The following is a 21,859-nucleotide window of genomic DNA, read 5'->3' as shown; positions in this document are numbered from 1 at the left end:
AATATTTTTAATTTACATGCTTCAGGAAAATAATTTTGTTTTTTTTTTATTTTCAAGAAATATGTTTCAACAAAACTCGACAATTCTTTCGGCCAACTACAAAAATCACTTAATTCTTTAGTTTCATTCATGGTTTATTAAAACTGAAATTGATTGAATGCTCATTACGATATCATTCATATGATATTTTATTCAAGTATACGTGTATATGTATTCCTGTACAATGTAGTATGTTTCAGTTCTAGAGACTGTCATAAACTGAAAATAATTGTCCCATGAAAATTTAATGGAAGTGGAAAAGCTACCTTATTAACCCTCCTTTCTTTTGTTTTATGTACCTACCATGTTTTGTTATATTTCTTGACTGCTGGCATAATGCACAATGATCAGTATTCACTCTATAACGAAATAAGGTAGACACTTACTTCACAAAAATATATTGCGACGTTTTCTTAAAAAAAGCTTTTTGGGTAAAACCTAAATATTATATTTAAAGTAACACTAAAACTGATGCTGTCCTGATTCGGGTCTAAATTTTTAGCCGATTTTGTATAATTTTCAATGCGATGGCGCAAAAAAACCAACAATTTCTGTATATATCTGGAATGAAAATCTACAGTGAATTTCATTTATTACGAGCTTGGTTATAGTGACCATTTTGCTATAGCAGCGTTAAATCTTACGTTAAGTCCCTTGAATTTAAAGCATACTTCAGTACAAAACTCATGTGGCTATAGCGACTTCGGATATAACGCAAAATTCGGGTGTAGCTACTGTTTTTAATGAATCATTTGTAACAAATCCCTAGTAATCCCACGCGGATGTAGCAACTGGAGTTGGCCGCCAAAAACACAAAGAGCTTTTTTACACAGATGGTCACGAGCGTGGTATATTTACCATTTGTTTATAGCGTGTATGTTAAAACGGTTCAGTTACAAAGTGATATTCTGAGTAGCAACTGTGTTTAGTAAACTTTCGAAGAAGTATGACTCCTAAATGCACATTTACTGTTGATGAAAACTATACATACGTGTCTGTATGTGTTTGCCTTTATTTGTAGCGACTTCCGGAAATAACGACTAAATTACAGTGATCACTTCGTCGTCGTTATACCCGAAATCCACTCTATTAGCTATTACTATGATGCCAGAATACTCCTACTTTAAGAGGAATTTATAAATAATAACAAACTAATACATACATATTATTGTGAAAGCGATAAAAGAAGCAGGTATTATTTTTTTTTGTACCCTAATGTTCATAAAAAGATTCCTTGTGTTTTTATATTAAATTTGCGGTAAACTAAATTGATATTAAAGTAGAACATATACAAAAAGGTGTAAACCTGCGTCACTGGCAGTTTATGCGATTTTTTTGTTTTAAATTTACATATTTTACTCGGTTATTACAACGTCATGGTAGAGTTTATGATAGAAACATAAAAGCTGCAGAAATTAAATTTATTTTGAATAAAAGAGGACGTAAAAAGAACATTTCTCTTACTTAAGGTTTATGAAGAATAAAACAACCATAAAGTATAACAACTATTCTGCTCCGATCATAAACTCGAATTAAAAATGTACATCAAGGCCCATTAATACCTTTTGTTGTTTGGGAAAAGTTTATCACATTATAATTTTGCATGACACTTTACCAATAACTGCACGTACTTACTTATGTGTAAGTATAAAAGTAAATAGGTATGTAACAACAATGTGGAAATTCATTTAATTAATTAAATTGATGAAAAAAAATTGATGCTGCTATTACACACTCGCCGGGAAACGAACCCACGAACACTAAGCAACGAGAGGTGACTGCAGCAACAACGACGAAACACACTCATTAGGTCACTGATTCGTGGAACTAATATTTATCTATTAATGTCACATTAAATACTTTAAGAAAGTTTTTAATAGTTGTCAATATTCATATCAATGTGAAAATTCATTTAATTTTATTCGCATCTTTATCAGCAGCAACAATTTTTTGTTATTAATTTGCGATAATTTGTAGTAAATAAAACTGAAATGAGTTTTCACATTGATATTGAATATTGACCACTATTAAAAGGTTTCTTAGAATATTTCAAATAGGTGTATGACATCATTTATTAAAGAATACACCAACACACTTGGTCCTAGTTGGTGTAGGCACCCAACATTTTCTGGGATTCCTTGACAAAGGATGAAAGCGATATATAATATTAATTCCGCCTTCACAAAATAAGCACCTTTGAGCATTTACAAATGTGCCCATAAATAATCTTTTCATGATTATGTTACAAAAACGCGACTTTAATTGTACCTAGTTAATGTAATGAACTGTAAATTTGGGCAACAATTAGTAAGGAAACAGATGAATTATTTCTGTCTATTATATTATTAAATATCATAGTTATTCTAGAAGCCACTTTCGTACTTGAGGCGGAAATAATTGAATCACATATAGAGATGAATATTTAGTATATATCCCCCCCTCATCCCTCACTTTTTAATTTGTGGTGAAAGTCCAAAGTAGATGTTGTTCCCAAATTTCAAATTTTATCTTAAAAAATAAAAGAAAGATTTATACCTATTGGGGTTGAGCCACATTCCCTGTTCACCTGGTGTACGTATACAGCATACAGTTATCATTGCTACACTCTTTGTTTCCAAAAAATATGTCCCGAAGTATCACTGAATTGTCATAATAATAGCCAGTCAGTCATAAGTCAGGACCATGATATGTCCTTATAAATTATGAAAATGTCAATTATAGCAGATATAGTCAATACCGATCCTGTTAGAATTTCATTCTTTAATTCTTTAGAAAAATAAAAGCTCAAACAAAAATTTCAGTCTAAAGAAGTCCGTACATTTCAAACATGCGTTTTCTAATACATAGGTAACTTTTGCTGATGCGATTATCGAAAGAGGATTAGGAGAAAATTGCTCTAAGTGAGTAACTGATATTTTTGTTGATCTTTTCAGAAGTCTGTTCGACAGACAGGACAGCTTACGATCGGATTACATGAGCGATCGCGAGTCCAGATACGGCATTGTCCAGCAGGCCTCGATAGAAAGTGCCGACTCGCGGCTATGCTACCTAACGTCGTCGGAGGTAAGTACAATAATTATTTTTTCTTTTTTAATTGATCTGAGGTGTACATCTACGCATCATAAGTGGACCTATACTGTTGTCAAATAGTTTTGAAAAATTTACGTAAACAGATCTAGCGAATAAGGCAATGGGGATTTAAACCACAAAATAGACAGTTGATTATTCAAGTTTATGCAAAGATTTACTTTTGCTTTTGGCTAATGGACGAATTGCGTTGTGATCTGATTTGTGTCATATCTACATGAGTTTAAGTAACACAAGACGTCATTTCGACGTCAAAATAATCTATAGGCATGATTATTAATAGTATCTAATAGTTCATGGTTAACATAGGTTGATTTTCTAAAACAACATTTGGTTTACACGCTTTTATGTGCACCTCCTATAAGAATATTGAAAATTTAAAATACTGAAGGTAGCGATAAATATCAAGAGATGGCGTTGTACTACCAATAACTTGATATATATTTTGTTACTAAACAGTAACGTATCTGACGTATGATAATAGAAATTAAAGCCAACTAGAAATTTACATATTTAATCGACAATAATTGTTTCGATCTATACTAGACCATTATCAACAGTTTCAATAATGTTTAAGATTGTTGAAATAAAAATTACGTTCTTGACTAGTGCTTTGCCGAAACTATTGGAGGTCGACAGCTATGTAGAACTCATAACTCATTGGTTTCATGAAAATATCATGACCATTCGCAAACGATTCGATATTCCAGCTCGATTTCCGGCTAGCAATCCCAAATATCGAAGCTCTTTTAGTAACTACCGTGAAAACCTTATTCACACTGGGACACTTTCGATAAACTACTGTCAACTGTAAAGTTTTTAGGAATTAAATACTCCTCACAAGGACATTACAAAATACCGTAAATTTTTACAATTAGCCACTATAGTACTATTATACGAGAAATAATTTTTTTATAATTACATTAAAGACCTTAATGGGAGTAAAACTGTAGGAATAGATATTCAGGGGCAGAAGATTAATATGCTTAGATTTGCAGATGATATAGCAGTATTAACATCCAGCAAGGAGGAGTTAGAGATAGCTTTAAATAAAATGGAAGGGGTAATGACAAAATAGTATTGTATGAAAATAAATAAATACAAAAATACTTATTGGTATGCAAGGGAAGAAAATGTAGGGAAAGAGCGAATATAAAGATAGGCGACGAAAGATTAGAAGTGGCTGATTTTAGGTACCTAGGAAGTCAGATAAGTCATACCTTGGATAGAGATGGTTAGAAATGAAGAGGTATTAGAAAGAATAGGTAAAAAGGGAACTCTATGAAAGTCAATAAAAAATAGGCGAGGTAGGTTTTGTAGGACACCTTCTAAGACATGAAGGACTAGTCAGAGACATATTAGAAGTAGAAACAGGAGATAACAGGAACGGAGGAAGACCTAGATTTCTATTCGCAAATAGTTAAGGATGTGTGATGTTCTAGTTTTAGAGAAATGCGAAGATTAGCTCAGGATAGGAAAGAGCGGAGGTGCGTGTCCAACCAGTCTTAGGACTGACGTTATGATGATGAAAATTGTTTTCTCGAAAACTGCTCAAACAATTTTGATAAAATTTACCTTCTTTATAGAGTCTTAAGAGGGCGAAAAATCGATAATGCCAAGTATATCAGCTTTACCAATATTGAAAAATTTACATAATATAACACTTTCAGTCGTTCTAACTTACTTTTCAAAGCTAAATAACTTCAAAAGTGTATCTACAGTAAAACTTTTCAAGCTCGTAACATAATGTTTGTTAAATTGTTTACTGTTTCTGTTGGTATATAAAAAAAAGAAGTAATCTTTAGAAAATAACCTGAAATAAATACCAACATTAACTAGCAATAAACAAGTACGTCATACCAAACAATCTTAAATTCTTAGGATAACTAATACTTAATTAGCAAATGGCTAATATTTTTGTACTCCAATTGATCTCGTTGAGACTTTTACTTGAATACCGCAATAGTTTGCGATTGCAAGAGAATTATATAGAGAAGTTTTTAATTACTTTTTCTGTTGTCGTATATTCGTATCCTGTTCTAGGCTATTGATTAAAGTCCCTTTAGTTCTTAAAAATAATTGCATTTTTAATCACTTCTTCTAGCAATACGCGGTGCGGTATTTTTTACTTTTTTACTCCTCCCAACAAGAAATTCCATTTGTTTGCTAATGTCTTTTTAAATCAAATTACGGACCAATCGATTGCTTGCCTGGTGGATACGTCTGCCGTTGAATCCACATCCGAAGCCAATTCGAATCTCTCATCATACGTAAATGGGGAACATTAAAAACGATAATTTCGTTAAAATCAATCAAATTAGACTTTGGTAATTACAATTCCAAATCGACCATCGCATTGGCAAAAGTCAACAATCAAACGGGTTTGCCTAAAAAACATTTATTTCACTCATCCATCAAACCAATACGTCGCTGAAATTAGAAACATACTTATGGATTCATAAAAATAACTGTTCTACTTGAATTAACTTCTCGTTATTGTCAATTTTCAATTGATGAATAACTGATTGATTAAAAAGTACAATAGTATAGTTATCATAACATTTCTTGTGTGTCACTGCATTTCCCAAAGAGGAAAAGAATAGTAAGGAGTTTGGGACATTAAATTAGAGATTGTTCAAAAATAAATAAATGATGTGTCCCATCGGTGGCTATTTAGAACGAGCCTCGCTGGAAAATAAGAGAAATTATTATGCCTTATTCTTTACAGTGTTTGGATAATAAAACAGGCGTTGATAAAATATGAGTATTAAGAAATCATTTCCAGACAATAGTATCTTTATATTGAATTATTTTTTTGTGAATTATCTAGAAACTAAATTTTGTTATACAGTATAAAGAACAACTAACAGCGTGCTCATTAAGTAATGATAAAATTCATTCAGATAATGTAGCTTTATTTGGCTTGTGTTTTTCATTATTGCCTTATAATCAAATCAAAATCAGAGAAAATCTAAATCAGCGAATAGCGACAAAAAGCTTACGGTCCTTTTGTGCTTTCGGTTGGGCGCATAGAAGAAAATATTGTGTTTGTTTCATGTACATGCTATATAATTTATTTTTATATAGGCGTTACACTTTATTTTAGCATTTTAATTAGGTATAAAATACGTATGAAATTTGTGTAGTACATGTAATGACCGATTAAAATTAAAAACTTTATTGAAGGAAACAAATAAAAATTTCAAATTATTTCTGAGGATTCCAGAAATAAATCCATAGGTTACTATATATGTTGTTTTCTGTATTGTATTAGATAATGAAAATGACACGTTTCCTTTTTTACGTTCCTCTTGGGACACGCCACTGCGAGTTGCATTCGGTTGCTCTTTTTCCATTTTTATCTTCTTTCGGCATCCAATTTCCAAACTGGCGATGACATATGTTATTGAGCAATCTGGATTCAATGTAGGTACATTTCAAATATATTGACTTTGGATTGACTCCAACAGATTCGTAATTCAGAAATCTCGCATCTTATCTGCATTCGGAATGTTAATTTCAATAAAATAATATACTTACTTCTCGTTTCGAATAGATTCATAAATTTTCATTGTACTTTATAGATTGTATAAATTTGGTAACTTCATGGATACAAAAAAGCAATATATTCTTCATTTTTTTTGTCTCCATTTCTAACAGGATCATCAAGTGATTGTCAAAATTAGGCGAACTTGACCTATAAATATTGTTTTTAATGAATAAAGACTCGCTGACAAAGTTTCTGCCTAGTTAGGACACGTTTCACTGATTTCTTACGCTCTGTGAGCCATTCTTCATTTGTTCGTCACAATAAACTTGTTCCCATTCCTTTACCATTTCCCATTTTTTGTAATGAAACTTAATTGCACTCGAAGAAATGTCAGGTCTATCAGCTAACGAGGTTGCATTACATACATTCACGTCAAAATGACGCACGTAGTGCACCATGCCAGAGAATTGTGAAAATACAACATTTTTATACAGTTCTTTTCAATAGATCTTTCAAAAATAGGAATTCTCATTAGAATTCGCATAACATTTCGTATTACGAATGAACCAGTATACATCAGATTTTCATCTCAGTTCTTGTTACTAGAGGCAACCAAAAATGAAAAGGGATTGTTTATTTGATAAAAATTTTGCATGTTTTAAGTATTTATACGTAAATAATTTATCAGTTATTTTTAGATATATTATTCTCAAAGACTCATTGCTCATTGAACAACAAAACAGGTTAGAACGCGTTGTTACTACTGTAAAGCATCCATATCGCGTTGTAGCATTCACTGAAAGACGACATAGTGAAATTCGTTTCGTAGCAATCATGCTACACGACCACAATGTGCTTTAATTTTTTATCTATTTCTGAGAGTGAACGTACATCAGCGCTAATCATGATCAATAAAAGTATTTTATGGTAAATTAAGTATGTGATTTTGCAGAAAAAAGCAGAGAAAGATACATTTGGTTATTTTTGTTAGGAGTTTTTCCTCTTTAAAAGTTCGTATGAAGTACATTTAAGTAAGGTAAATGATTGATGTGATCGGTAGTAGCGACACAATTATCTTCTTTTACATTTCTCTTATTATTCCTTTTACTTAATACGATCCAGTACCATTTATTTAAATATTTTACAAACTTATTATCCCTAGAGGTAGTTTAACTTCGTAAATATTTCTTGTACACTTTCTCCTTAGATTTAACCGTCGATATACTATTTTGCCTGGTAATCCATATGATACTGCTTGATTCAGTCCAAAGGACAGATGGTACATAATACTTAGATTTTAATCATAGCAATTCTATCTAAGCTAATCTCTTGATACACTTCACATTACATATGGCAATCAGCGAAACATTTCCCATTAGGTATAAGCTAAACTAAACTCTTGGAGCATACAAGTAGTAACTTACCCCTAGACGCAAATCATTTTATCCTTTCTACATAGCACTTCAAATATTCTAATTAGAGAAACATACCAATACATACTGTCAGCATTTTTTACCTAGATAAATTTCTCTGCCACAAATTAACCGTATTAGTAATTAGTAGGTTATAGTTGAATTCAGTACTCCACTGAAAACCACTCGGATCTAATTCAGTATAAGTTATATTTTGGTATAGTCGAAGAAAACCTACATTACTGTTTGGAAATAGTTAACAATGTGGACACGTTAAAATAAGGAAATAAGAAGATTAGCTTAGAATATGAAGAAGCAGACGTGCGTGTCCAATCAGTCTTTATTTAGACTGACGGCTACATATGACTACAATGATAGTTTGGTTAATAACACTTGCAACGTTTCAAATAATATTCTGTAGGTATCTCATTTTCTTAGAGCATTTTCAAGCATGTTTCAAAGTCTGTTTGATCATCAGTTGTTCAAAGATCTTTTCCTCGTTATAGATGGTTTATTATTATGTTGGTACCTACGGAGAGATTATCATCGTTAATAATAGTAAAAAAAAATCAAATTTCAAATTCAAAGAATGTTTTGTTCCAAGAAAAAAATTAAAGTTGCTCTAAATAGTTTTACTCATAAATCGACTGAAGTTTAGTATTTCGTCTTGGTCTTGCATCTTCTATCTTGGTCTTGATGTTGTTCGCCCAGTCTTGGTCTTCATCTTGCTAGTATAATATGACAGTCTTGGTCTTCGTCTTGAGAAAATGCATGACCAAGATCAATTTTGTTCACCACTACTTATTATTGTTTTTCAACCCTCGAATTGAATGATAAGGATAAGAAAATATATAGATAGCAAGAATAAAAAAAACTGTGTGGTAATTATTGTTATATCATTATAAGTGTATAAATATATAATTTTCCATATGCTGGTAACTTGTCATTAACGAGAGTGAATTTGGTTGTGTCATTATTCATATGTGTTAAAATTTGTATGGTCGATTTTCGACGATTCCTATACCTAACAAAATTTCTATCTGTTATAAATCATCATTAGATCGTCAGTCCGAAGACTGGTTGGACACGTGCCTCTACTCTTTCCTACCCTGAACTAATCTTCGCATTTCCCTAAAAGTAGAACATCCCACATTCCTAACTATTTGTGAACTGTAATCAATCTAGGTCTACTTCTATTTCTTTTGACTCCACTTTCTGCTTCTAATATGTCTCTGACTAGTCCTTCATGCCTGAGAAGGTGTCCTACCAACCTATTCTTTATTGACTTCCCCGAGTCGAAAAATTGAGACTCATTTTATCCTCAAATGAACTATTTAGACTCATTTTTTCCTCATTTAGACGTTTTTAATCTCAGATACCTCAATAAGTTTTCATAAGACTCATCACATTGGATTCTAAAAAGTCTCATTTTATTCTCAATGTCTGCAATCCTATGGCAATAGTCCTCAATTTAACCTCAACAAGAAAAGAATGAGACTTTTTGAAGACAAAATGAGGTTTCCTAAATAATCTTTACTCCTCAAAAGTCTCATTTTGTCCTGATACGGGAAAACCGCGGATAAAATGAGACTTTTGAGTCTTGTAGTTTGAAATATCCCTAAAAATTCTATTGAGATCAAATGAGGACAAAATGAGTCCCAATTTTTTGACTCGGGTCCACAGAATCCCCATTTCTCTTATTTTTTTTAACACCTCTTTATTTCTTCATAAATACCATACCAATACCGATAAATCATGAAATAGGAAAACGATTATTTCTGTGTGTGAGGCTAATGATACGCCCCTTTTTCCTTGCGGCTATAAATATAGACATGTCGACGATACGGTGTGTACACACGTATGTATAGATATTCAAAAACTGCGACTGACTAGAGGTGATTCATACATGTTACTGATGCACCTGAAAGATCGCCTCCAAGGTAAATTGAATGGCCAATTCAGGAGCAGCGTTCTGGAAGATCTTTCCGCTACTTTTGCGTCGCTTGTGTTCTTCAAACGTCGTTGGTCCGGACCATTTCTAACGCATTCCCAGCACGCGCGCTTACGTATTTACTATGCAAATTGTATCAGGAAGCCGCGCCGCGACGGCAATTTGAAAATGTTTGAAGCGTCGTCAGATACGTAGGTAAATATATATGTATATGTGTATATGCACTGTTAATGTGTAACGAATGAATAAAGCAGGACGCTGCAGTAATAACTGAAACACAAAATTGAACATAAATCGCACATCATGCGGATATTTTGCGAAAAACTGGAAAAAAGGCAAACCGTTCATGCATGGGATACGGAAAACCACCGAACACGACCAGAATACCAATTTACATATATGTTTAAATCAAGACCAGCATAACGCATTTGATGGAGTAATAATAACATTAAATGTGGAGAGTGATGGATTTTAAATCCTAATTGAAGAACGAAAATCTAAAGTATATTGACAGTACGTCCTTTTACATAAAAACGTGTTAGTGCATTCAAATGTGTGAAAATTACATAGAGATCTGCAGAATCCGATTACTTTTAAAAATAATTACTTGATAAAATAGTTTTACATCTAGATCGATCTATTTTTAATGTATATGGATTGCTTAACCTACTTGGAAAGAAATTTTAGTGTACTTTTTTTATAATATATTTTTCTAGCTAAAAGTATAACTATTAATTAATATTAAGATAGAGACTTGAAATCNCCGTCTAACGCAAAGTTGATCCTATCTTGTTTACCTTGATCATTATAAAGCCCCCGACCATCAAACTATAATATTACTGTGTTATTTCTGTTTTTCGAAGTGAAACTTCTATATAGACGACGGGGTATTAAAATTTTTTCTGTCACGAAAAAGCGTTACGGCCGCTTGGAGGGGGTAGACGGTATATCGCTTGGAGAGAGACGGCAGCGGCAGAGGGAGAGAAAGGCTGGCGGCGGCAGAAAGAGGGCAACGGCTGTATTACTTGGAAAATAATGCGCAGCCGCGCGGAGAGCGGGGAGTCCGCTAGAGTCCCGGTGGCGTGTGCTGTGCTCAGCTGTTATTTTCTTACCTCTGCTCTACACGTGGCTGGGCATCATTGCTTCTATTTGCGGTCTGCATAAAAACCAAATCATAATTTGCAATAAACCTGTAAAAACGAAATGTATGCTGGGACACATAGTAGAAGTGAAACTTCAACGGACAAGTGGAAAAACGAATCGCAACAAAATTTTTACTTGGAAATTTTGCGGGCATGTTTTCAAATTGGATAAGTACATTAACAATCTGCCCGTAAAACTTGAAGTAAAAATTTTGTTGCCATTCGTTTTTCAACCTGTCCGTTGAAGTTCCATTTCTACTATGTGTCCCAGTACACATTTCGTTTTTCAATATTTAGAAACCTATAAGGCACAGGGAGTACAAAAATTCGAAAACTGTCGGAATAAGAACCTTCCTCTGTACATGGTGGTACCATATACATCCTTTAAAAGCATTGCGGAACAATCGGTCACACGGCTCACGCATTGATAACTGTACTGGGCGTCATCGTCATAAGAATACAAAAATTTTCATAGAGTATTTACATTAAATATTTACTGTAGTGGATCTGTGGTTCATTGCATATTTAGCTTAATTACGTCCTTCCCAAACATAAATACTTAATCAGCATTTTTAGATTGGAAAGGTCAATTTATATGCATCAATCATTTACTTCTTTATTATTAAGGAACTGCTAAATTATAAACGAAAACCATTAGTGAAAGACAATTTGATTGATTTTGCATTACCCTTGTGATAAATCTGCTCGTTGTCTTTTCCGTTTCCTTTATAATGTCTTCATGGCTCTCTTGCCTTTTTGCTCGAAAGCGCGAAACGACGAAGTGATTAAAAGAAGGCGATTTTGAAAATCCCTTTAGCTTTAAAAAAAAAAAATAAAAGAAATTCTTAAACTAATTGCGTTTAAGGAATTTTGTCTGATAACAACGCAAACGAAGTTGCGCCTCTCCAAGTGATTTATGAGTAAACTAAACAAACTCAATTTGGACCTTTTAAGATACACCTTCTAACAAAGTCTGTTAAAGTACGTGTATATATTGCAGGCAATTTAATTTAAGAACTAAGATTTCGCTTGCTTTCGTTTTCCCTTGTGAATGACGAGCAAATGAGATAGAATTCTGGAATGATTAACTTACTTATTAATAGGGCTGTGTCAGTTACGGATCTAGGAAAGAAGCCCCCGGAAAAAATGCCCCTCTGGAAAAAAAAACAAAATTAATTCCAAACGTTATCAGATGATTTAAAAAATCAGCACTTCAAGTTATTGTCTTTCTTGATGATGATAACGTTGAATAGACAGCATGAGTTCTGCTTAATTACTTACTTGATTTGTTTTATTTTTACTAATATGTGTAACGATAATATTTTGTTGAGGGGTTGACTTCCCAAGAACTATTTATTAATTACCTCGAAGAATATCAATGCTTCACAAACTAAAAATTGTGTTGTACCAATGTTATATGTGTGTGTGAATCGGTTGTAAGTCTGCCCTTTATTCTCCCAGTTCTTCTAATACATCCTCATTTCTATACTTTTGTATCCACGGTGTCTTCACCATCCTCCTAATAATACACCCCCCACCGTCCACATTTCACAACCGTGCTCCAGACATGCACTTTAACAATCCTTTTCGAAATCCTATAATTTCTATAAATTAACAAAGAAGTGATTTCCTTTTGTTAAAAACGAATCGACCTTGCGGTTTTCTTGCGATAGAGCTTTATATTTAGTTCATTTATTTTCTAAAGAAAAGATCGTCAGGGAAAAACCAAGGGCACAGCAGAAAATTGGATTTAATTAAAACAATTATTGCGGTTGGTACGATTGTACATTATCGAGACTAAACTAAAATAGGCATCGAGATGCTGTTCAATGTTGACCTCCTTGTACTTAATTGAATTCCCGAAGGACGTGACATGTGAGTTCCTTTATATTTGAAGAAACAATTGATAATAAGGTCCACTTTCTTTATTTTTTTGCCAAAGTAGGTAGCGTTTTGTCATATTATAATTACATGTCTAGTTCTTGGTGCAAATCAAGTAAAAACTAAGTAATATTCATCAGTATTGTTTTTACTTCTAAAGCTACATCATCAGGAAGGATCTTGATTTCTGTTTAAGCTTAGAATAAACGGAGTACTTTTGTGAATTATTTCCTTAAAGATAATTGAAATAGAAACAAACGTGCTTTTATTAAGTACGTTTTTTACATATCCTTTGAGTTTAGAACCACTGTTCTCATGGGCTATCACCCATATCATCATTTTCACAGTTACCAAGAGATCGTTACACCTGTAAGACTTTTAGATCTCTTTGATGCAGTTTTCACTCTCTAGTGGTCAAGGGAATTTGATTAGGTGCACACTTTGCACCGTCTTATCCAAGAGAACTGTGCTCGGTTAGGTGATTTTGGATTATTTGATTATGACAGGGTCATTACATTCACTTTAGATCCGATACGTGGTATTCCCAAGTCTCTTTAAATCTGCGCTTTTATTACAGAAAAGGGATATATGTATCTGTATACGGTATATTACAAAGCACAGGCTTTAAAATATATAGAAATATGGCTACTGACTTTTTCTATTAGAATACCTAACTTAGTATCTTATTCAAGGCCTCTTTCGGTCTTCCTTTAGAAATTGTGAGAATGTGCGGAAGTTAATTAGGCAACAACAGGACGGACAAAACGTAGACAGAAAAGAACTAAAAGATTTTCCTACATTTCCTAAATAAATCAAAAATATTAGAGAAAACGGGCGATCTAAAACCAGTGTCCTTCAAGTACCTACTAGCTAACAAAAAATAAAGTTTTTCGGCAATTTTTAAGGAGATATTACTCTAATGCTTCCGAACCTGTATTACATCATTTAGCCATGGCAAGTCTCATCATGTTAAATATTTGGAAATACCTTTTCGCCATTACTACGACTAGCACTTAAAATAACCATCATTAGAAGGCTGAGTATTTAAGCGTAATGACATTTGAATCATTAGGGAAATGATATTCAAGAGAAGCGAGAAGACGTTTGCTCCTTGCTTACCGTTTCCACGTTTAGAATTCAGCACCATCTGTTTCCGATTTAAGTAGTACATATTCAACGTACCTAGGCTTCACAGCAGTCGGCGCGTAATCCATTTCTGCCAATTTAATCGCCAGCACAACATGAAAACACCATTCGGTGCACAAGAGACATTGGTGTTAACTGAACTGAACATCAACCGAACTGAAGTGGAAGTACACTATATAGACGACTAGACACTGTAAGAGTTAGAAAGGATCCCAAGAAAATTTGAAATAAATCTGATGGCACATAACTGCACCCATGACTGCTTCTTCGTTCGATTTTTTTGTTTGTGTAAAAAGTACCTTTTTCTGATCACCAGAAAATGAACCCTACATGAATATAAAATAATTTATTTATTTGATATCTTAACATGATATTATGTAATGATAATGTAAATTATTTCAATGTAATATAATAACTTCTCAAACCTTGCAGCTACATGGATGGAGAATGTAAACATTACCGATAATTGAACGTTTAAGATTTTAAAGGTTGACTATTAACATATAAACACCCTGAATCACACTTTATTTAATCTAAGACATAAATAACACATGAGTAAAATTTGAAAATTCTGAAAAAGAGGGATGATAGCAAATGCCTTGACTTAGAAAAGCTAAAATATAACGAAACGCGTGATAGGCTAGGTATAAGGACAGACGAAATAGTAAAGGCAGCGGGAGAAACGAATGACAGAGACATAGAGACAGAATCGAACTGCATTAAAACGTGCCTAAAGTTAGCAGCTACTGATTGTAGGATTAATAGAAGAAAGGTGGAAATACAAAAACAGAACAAACGAAGAAAGGCAGAAAAGGTATAAGGTTATAAAGTAGATTGATAGGAGGTGTAAAGAAGTAGAAGAAAAGTTTGAAGTAGGTAAAACCGATGAGGCTGATAATATAATTAAAAAGAATTTTAGAGATGTAGGGTACAGTAGTAATAATATAAGAAACTAGGCAGGGGTCATGTTTATAGAAAATGAGGAAAAGGAAGATAGGTGGGAAGAATATTTATAGAACCTATGCGCAGGCCATGAGTTAAGAAATATATTACAGAAAGAAGATGGTGTGGAGAAAGATGAGCTAGGTTATCCCATAATAAGAGAAGCATTAAAAAACTTGAGGAATAATAAAGCTCCAGATGTAGATGGGATACAGGGGTAAATTCTAAAACATGCAGGACAAGAGGATAAAAATCGTATGTTTAAGCTAGTTAATTACATTTCCGAAACGGGGAAAGTCCCAGAGGATTATAAACGGGACGTGGTCGTAACCATACCTAAAAATACCGTGGTTAAAAAAATGTTAGACATGAAGAGGTATTAGAAAGAACAAAAGAATAGAGGACTCTGTAGAAGTCAATAAAAAATAAGCGAGATAGGTAAGTAGGACACCTTCTCAGGCATGAAGGTCTAGTCAGAGACATATTAGAGGAAGAAATAGGAGTTAAGAGGAGTAGAGGTAGACTTAGATTAGATTAGTGTTCGCAAATAGTTAAGGATGTGGGTTATGGATTAGGGTTGTTCTAGTTTTAGGAAAATGCTAAGATTAGCTCAGGATAGGAAATGGTGGAAGTGCGTATCCAACCAGTCTTAGGATTGACGACCTTATGATGATGATGATGGGTAAAAAAAAAATACAAAAGAAATACTACACTGGTACTGGTAATCACCAGCTAATTCAGTGTAACGATACCTGTATCTTCAGCCACGTTTTTTCTCGAAACGATGTACTTTGGAACATACAAACATTTACTTAATTCTTCATGTTTTATAATGCTGTATCACCTCCTGCGAGCTTGGCACTTATTTTTGTAACACCGTGCATAACAATTTAGTGTAGATATCCACATCCGACGCTGTGTTTGTACAGAATCAGTTTTTGCTGATTATCTTGAGTCACTATTTGCTGTATTCTTTGTTTATATTGACAATTTTTCGATTGTGAAGGAACATGAAATTGGTGTGTAAATGAATATTGAATTAATTTATGGATTGATTTTACCTACTGCAGATAACTTGAAATTAATGAGAGAGATGAATATCTGTATAAAATTTTGTAAAACTTCAAAGTATCTCATTATGAACAGCAGCAACAACACCGAGCGGCATGGCCTAGAGGTTTAGAGCATTGCTTAGCATTCGGGAGGACGCCGGTTCGATTCCGAGTCCGTCTGCCTTGGTCCAAGTTTTTCTGTGGTTTCCTTGGATCACCTAGGCAAATGCCGGGGCAGTAATATTCCACAGATAATCGTTCATTCTCTTCTGTCTTCATTTCGTCCATCTCATCTTTCTAACCCGAACCACCACCCACCCATTCCCACGATTCCTGAAAGCAGGCTGAAGAGGGCCTTCCGCCGTATCTTCCGGCGGAGTCCGGAGGGACTGCCCGCCCACCAGCATTACTGGCTGGTGGGAATGAAACACCCAAAAGTTTTTTTTTTTGCAGCAATAACTTTTCCTCATTAATTTGAGGTTATCTGTAGTGAGTAAAATCAATTCAAAAATTGGTGAGTAAACATTTACAAAACACCTGTTTCATTCCGTCACGAACCGCCACTGTGCGGGCATGCGATTATACGATCCAAAATAATGTAAATAAAAGCGTGAAGGACTGTGGTGGAAAGTTTCTAAATCGGATATATGTATGTAATGTAAATATTGTGCCGTAATTGCCGAGGAAATTAAATCAATGCAAACAGTGCCTTTAATTTAACCTTTTGTGATGAATATTATTAAACTTATATGGCAGATAGTGTTCTACCCCATCATTTACAAAGTTGTTTAATACAATATTTGCTTCAAATTTAATTATGTTTCATCAATGTATATTTACTAATCAAACTTTCTCATCCAGAATTGGCAATATCATTATTAACTTAATGATAATTAATTTTGCCTGCAAATTTAAATGGTAAATAATAGTACATTATTGATAAACTGTGTGAAATTTCATATCGTTGATTACTAACATTATTATATATTGTAAAATCCAAAATAATTGCTAAAGAATCGAGACAACTATTTAATTAATTAATTAATTACACTAAATTATCTTTATGAAATTTCTCAAAATAGTTAAAAGTGTGATATCTCGATGGTCCAGGTCAACAAAATAACAAAAAACGGAAACCAAAAACTATCCTTAATAGGTTAATAAGTCCGGTCCAAATAGGTAGGCGTCCGGAAATCTCTAATGTCACCTTAAGTTCTTAAAAGAAACAGACATTTGTAATTTACTACTAAGCCTTTAAGATAGTTTAAAAGAGAATGGCATCAGAGTCAGAGGATTATCCTTTTCAGCATCAGTTACTGTTCTTTCTTCAAACAATCTACAGCTTAGACGTTGTCTAAAAGCTTCGTTCTCGGGTATTTATAAATCGGATATTTAAACCACAATGAGAAAATTATTCGTAAACATTGTAGGTACTTCTTTAACAGGTTGAAGACACATAAGTTAAAATCCCTGATGGTTTTAGATAGATCGTCGTGTAATGTAAAAAGACTTTATAAAAAAAAAGGTAGATATTAGGTACTGTCTTGCAATGGTCATATTAGAAAATTATTTTAATATAAGGCAAACAAACTTACAAATAAATTATTATTACTTTAAAAACTGTCTGTTAAAAAATTAAACATAAACAGAGTTTAAGTTAGCACTAACAGCGTAAATTTTTGCAAAAAGTATGAACCGTTTTATTGTCATATTAGCATAACTGCACCGGGTCGAAAAGTTAAACAGAAGCTAGTGTTCCCACGGGAGCATTCGGGTTCGTGCTAATATTGGTTCAGAATGCAGCTACCTACCAACCTTACATACGTACGTATACATGTGCTGATGTGCAGTTGTGTTAAAGAGACAGTTTCAGTCTCCTAACTTTTGTCGCAATCGAGCAGCAGTACATTTTAACGAACCACTCGTTCATTCTGCCGTTGAGAAGATCTCATTATCGCGAGAGTAGTAATTGCATTGAAATTTCATTTTCATTTCACAGCACCGTGAGATTATTGATTCTAATTATAGCCACTGAGAAGTGGACCCTAAAGTATCACAATTATTTTTTTCTAAGTGTCCTTCACTGAAACGAACTTGAACCATATGTAGTATTATCGGAAATCTATCATTTAAGTTGTAAACATTAATGTAGTTTCATCATAATTGCTACACGAGAAAGCAAAAGCTTTAAAGGATCTAGCGGAAAATTCTACGTTTACTAAAGGAGAGCACCGGACGACTGTCTACACGGTTCACAAGAATACTTGTATGTATTTTATTTGCAAAACATTTCGAGAGTAACATATATATGGTCGTAAGTGGTATTAAATAAAAGGTGCATGTGTCTTAGTGTCCAAAAAACTTAAAACCATTCAGAAAGTTCAACAATTTGCAACACTTGAAACATTACTTGTTACTGTTATAATAAGTCTTGTATAAACAAGAACTGATCTCACTAGAACAAGAACAACACTAATGACCAATACTATCGAAAAGTAAGACCAATCTACTAGGGCCAAGACGAAGACCATATTACTCTTCTTTTAGTCTTGCTTTTGCTCATCACCAGTGTATTTTGTTAAAAGAAAATTACCGTACGTTTTTTAAGAACATGATATAGAGAGACCTGAAATCAAACATATTTCCAAAGAGGATTTCGTATATTATGATGAATTCACAAATTCTGTATTTTGAGTAATTGGACCAACCTTATTGACAGTTAATCATGGTTGTGTTTATCGATAAGAATGATCTGGTTTGCTGCTCGAGTATTTACACTTTTTTCTCTGATTTTTCCCTTTATTCCAACATTACTGTCCATTAGCTTACATTATTATTTTTTTAATAGTTTAGGGGCGAGTAACAAGTAGATATCTATGACCTAAAAAAACTCAAAATCGAAATGTGAGTATAAATTTCAGTGACAATATTAATCATTTAATCGTAAGTAACAGCAAATAGATTTTCGTTACAAAACTTCAAATGAAAAGAAGGAGATTTTATCGTACGTACTTAAAGATGTCAAAATTCTCATAAAAAAAAAATGTTATTCTCGCAGTTTCGCTTTAGTAATCGGTCCGTTGTTGTGTGTGTGTGTTGGTGGGTGCTTTATGAACTATAAATGAAAGTTGACGTGGTAAGATATTTGTGTGCGAAAGAGCTTTCGCTGTATAAGGAATCGGCGGTGACCGAATAACGTTCCATATTGGAACTTTCTATTTAGTTCACTGTGACAGGCAGGAGCAGGAGTATCGAATGAGAAGGAGGAGATAGATATTCGTCGCTTGCCCTGGCCTTGTCCCTAGTGTTCGCATCCGGGTGTTCGGGCATGCGCTCCGTCTGTTCGATCACCGCGAGCTTGCAGTGCAAGCTTCGGTGTTCGGTCTAAAATGGTTGCTTTTCCAATGCATTTTTATCGTTTCCTATCCTGATTCCACAGGATCTGTTCAACAAAAAAGACGGAGGACGTGAAGCCACGTTGCCCTGAAAACGTCCTACAGGCGAATTTACGCAAATATCGATCGACCAGAGCCAGCAACAACAGTCTTTATCTTCGTACCTACCTATCTAGTAATAACAACACTTTGCCACTACTGCTGCTGACCTGTTTAGCACGTTTATTAAATTAGAGGATGTTACGTGTGACCCATGGCACTCCATGTCGCTTATAGCGCATTTACTTTTAGTTTCTTTCGCTGTAACAAAGTGAAAATTGTGTGCACAGGCGCGTTTCTAATGTCGAAATGAGGTTGGTATTTGGTATGTACTATTACTGTTGTTAACAGATAATATTATAGGTAATAACTCTTTAGCTGCTGCATACCTTTTATTTGTTCTTACTAGCTTGCAGAACTAGAACAGAGAGCTTTCAGTGACTATGTCGCTCTATGCTTTAGACTATTGTAGCGCCTCTTTGTAGCGGAAACGTCATTTGAAGATCTACTCCGTTAGACAATAATATATTGATTTCGAGCCACTTGGTAATAGACCTGTTGCCTACGAAGTTTTCATTGTTATAGTAAAGAATGTAGTAAATGATAAGGGATATAGCCAGGTATTGTGTGAACTGAACGTGAAAGCATCGTATAACACTAACGAACTAGAAATTCTTGTCATTTAAAGTATTTACTACGTAATTCCTTTATGTTTATGACAATAAATACATGTTACGGACAATCCATTTGAAAGCTCCTTCTTATTAGAGAAACATACTTATATATTAAGGATAATGTAACTCCATCACTGATAAAAAACTATTTTTATTTTAATGTTTATCGTTTAAGGAGATTAATTGGCTTATCACAAACTTCGGAAAAAAATCTTGAAACAATTTTGGAATTGATTTATCTCGAGTCCTCTTAACCAAAGGAAGTTTAGTGTGAGAACAAAGCAAGTAGAGTTCAAAATTAGAAATTTTTTTGTCACAAGCCGAACGTGTAATTCTGTAATTCGTTCTCAAAGAGATAGAGGGCATCGAAGTTACCAAAAATCATTTTGTCTTTGAAATAATAGACGAATATCTTGAGATTAGGTACAATAGAATGTTTCTATGGTTTCTGAAGCAGCCAAAGTTGTATGTTTTTAAAAAATATTTTCTGATACTTCCTGTGACCCTTACTTTTTCTTGGAAGTTACTAACAAATCTTCAAAAATATGTTGTTTTAAAAAAGCCTAACTAATTATTAAAACCATTAGATGTCGCCATTAATCCATACAGGTATTTTAAAATGTAAAAGTTGTAACAAACGTTTTCCTCTAAGCAGTTTTATATTCAATTAGATATATTTGTAGCGATTAAATTGGCTTTACAACGTTGAAACCTTCCAACTACCCTTTTTTTCTTTGGATTCGAAATCGATTGATTTTCCAAGGAAAACGAAGTCATTGAACTGTGTAAGCAAACGTATTTTCACTTTTTCTAAACAAATACCTTCAATATGAACAGGAGGATTATTGGATTTATCACAATGTATTAGTAAATTTTTGCCTGCAAATTTAAATGGTAAATAATAGTACATTATTGATAAACTGTGTGAAATTTCATATCGTTGATTACTAACATTATTATATATTGTAAAATCCAAAATAATTGCTAAAGAATCGAGACAACTATTTAATTAATTAATTAATTACACTAAATTATCTTTATGAAATTTCTCAAAATAGTTAAAAGTGTGATATCTCGATGGTCCAGGTCAACAAAATAACAAAAAACGGAAACCAAAAACTATCCTTAATAGGTTAATAAGTCCGGTCCAAATAGGTAGGCGTCCGGAAATCTCTAATGTCACCTTAAGTTCTTAAAAGAAACAGACATTTGTAATTTACTACTAAGCCTTTAAGATAGTTTAAAAGAGAATGGCATCAGAGTCAGAGGATTATCCTTTTCAGCATCAGTTACTGTTCTTTCTTCAAACAATCTACAGCTTAGACGTTGTCTAAAAGCTTCGTTCTCGGGTATTTATAAATCGGATATTTAAACCACAATGAGAAAATTATTCGTAAACATTGTAGGTACTTCTTTAACAGGTTGAAGACACATAAGTTAAAATCCCTGATGGTTTTAGATAGATCGTCGTGTAATGTAAAAAGACTTTATAAAAAAAAAGGTAGATATTAGGTACTGTCTTGCAATGGTCATATTAGAAAATTATTTTAATATAAGGCAAACAAACTTACAAATAAATTATTATTACTTTAAAAACATGACCTTTTCA

The 21,859-nt window shown here is 33.4% G+C and overlaps 1 protein-coding gene across 1 annotated transcript in view; it reads left to right on the top strand.

The window, feature by feature from the left end:
- LOC108736889 overlaps window positions 1-21,859 on the top strand; it is a 152,682-nt gene that overhangs the window by 36,933 nt on the left and 93,890 nt on the right. Inside the window, exon 14 of the mRNA XM_018469496.1 lies at window positions 2,973-3,102. Within this exon, the coding sequence (XP_018324998.1) occupies window positions 2,973-3,102 (130 nt within the window). The remainder of the gene's footprint in view (window positions 1-2,972; window positions 3,103-21,859) is intronic.

This window comes from Agrilus planipennis, unplaced genomic scaffold (genome assembly GCF_000699045.2).
Source record: "Agrilus planipennis isolate EAB-ADULT unplaced genomic scaffold, Apla_2.0 scaffold55, whole genome shotgun sequence".
NCBI lineage: Eukaryota > Metazoa > Arthropoda > Insecta > Coleoptera > Buprestidae > Agrilus > Agrilus planipennis.
The sequence above is the reverse complement of the archived record's forward strand: the minus strand, read 5'-3'. Positions and strand labels throughout refer to the sequence as shown.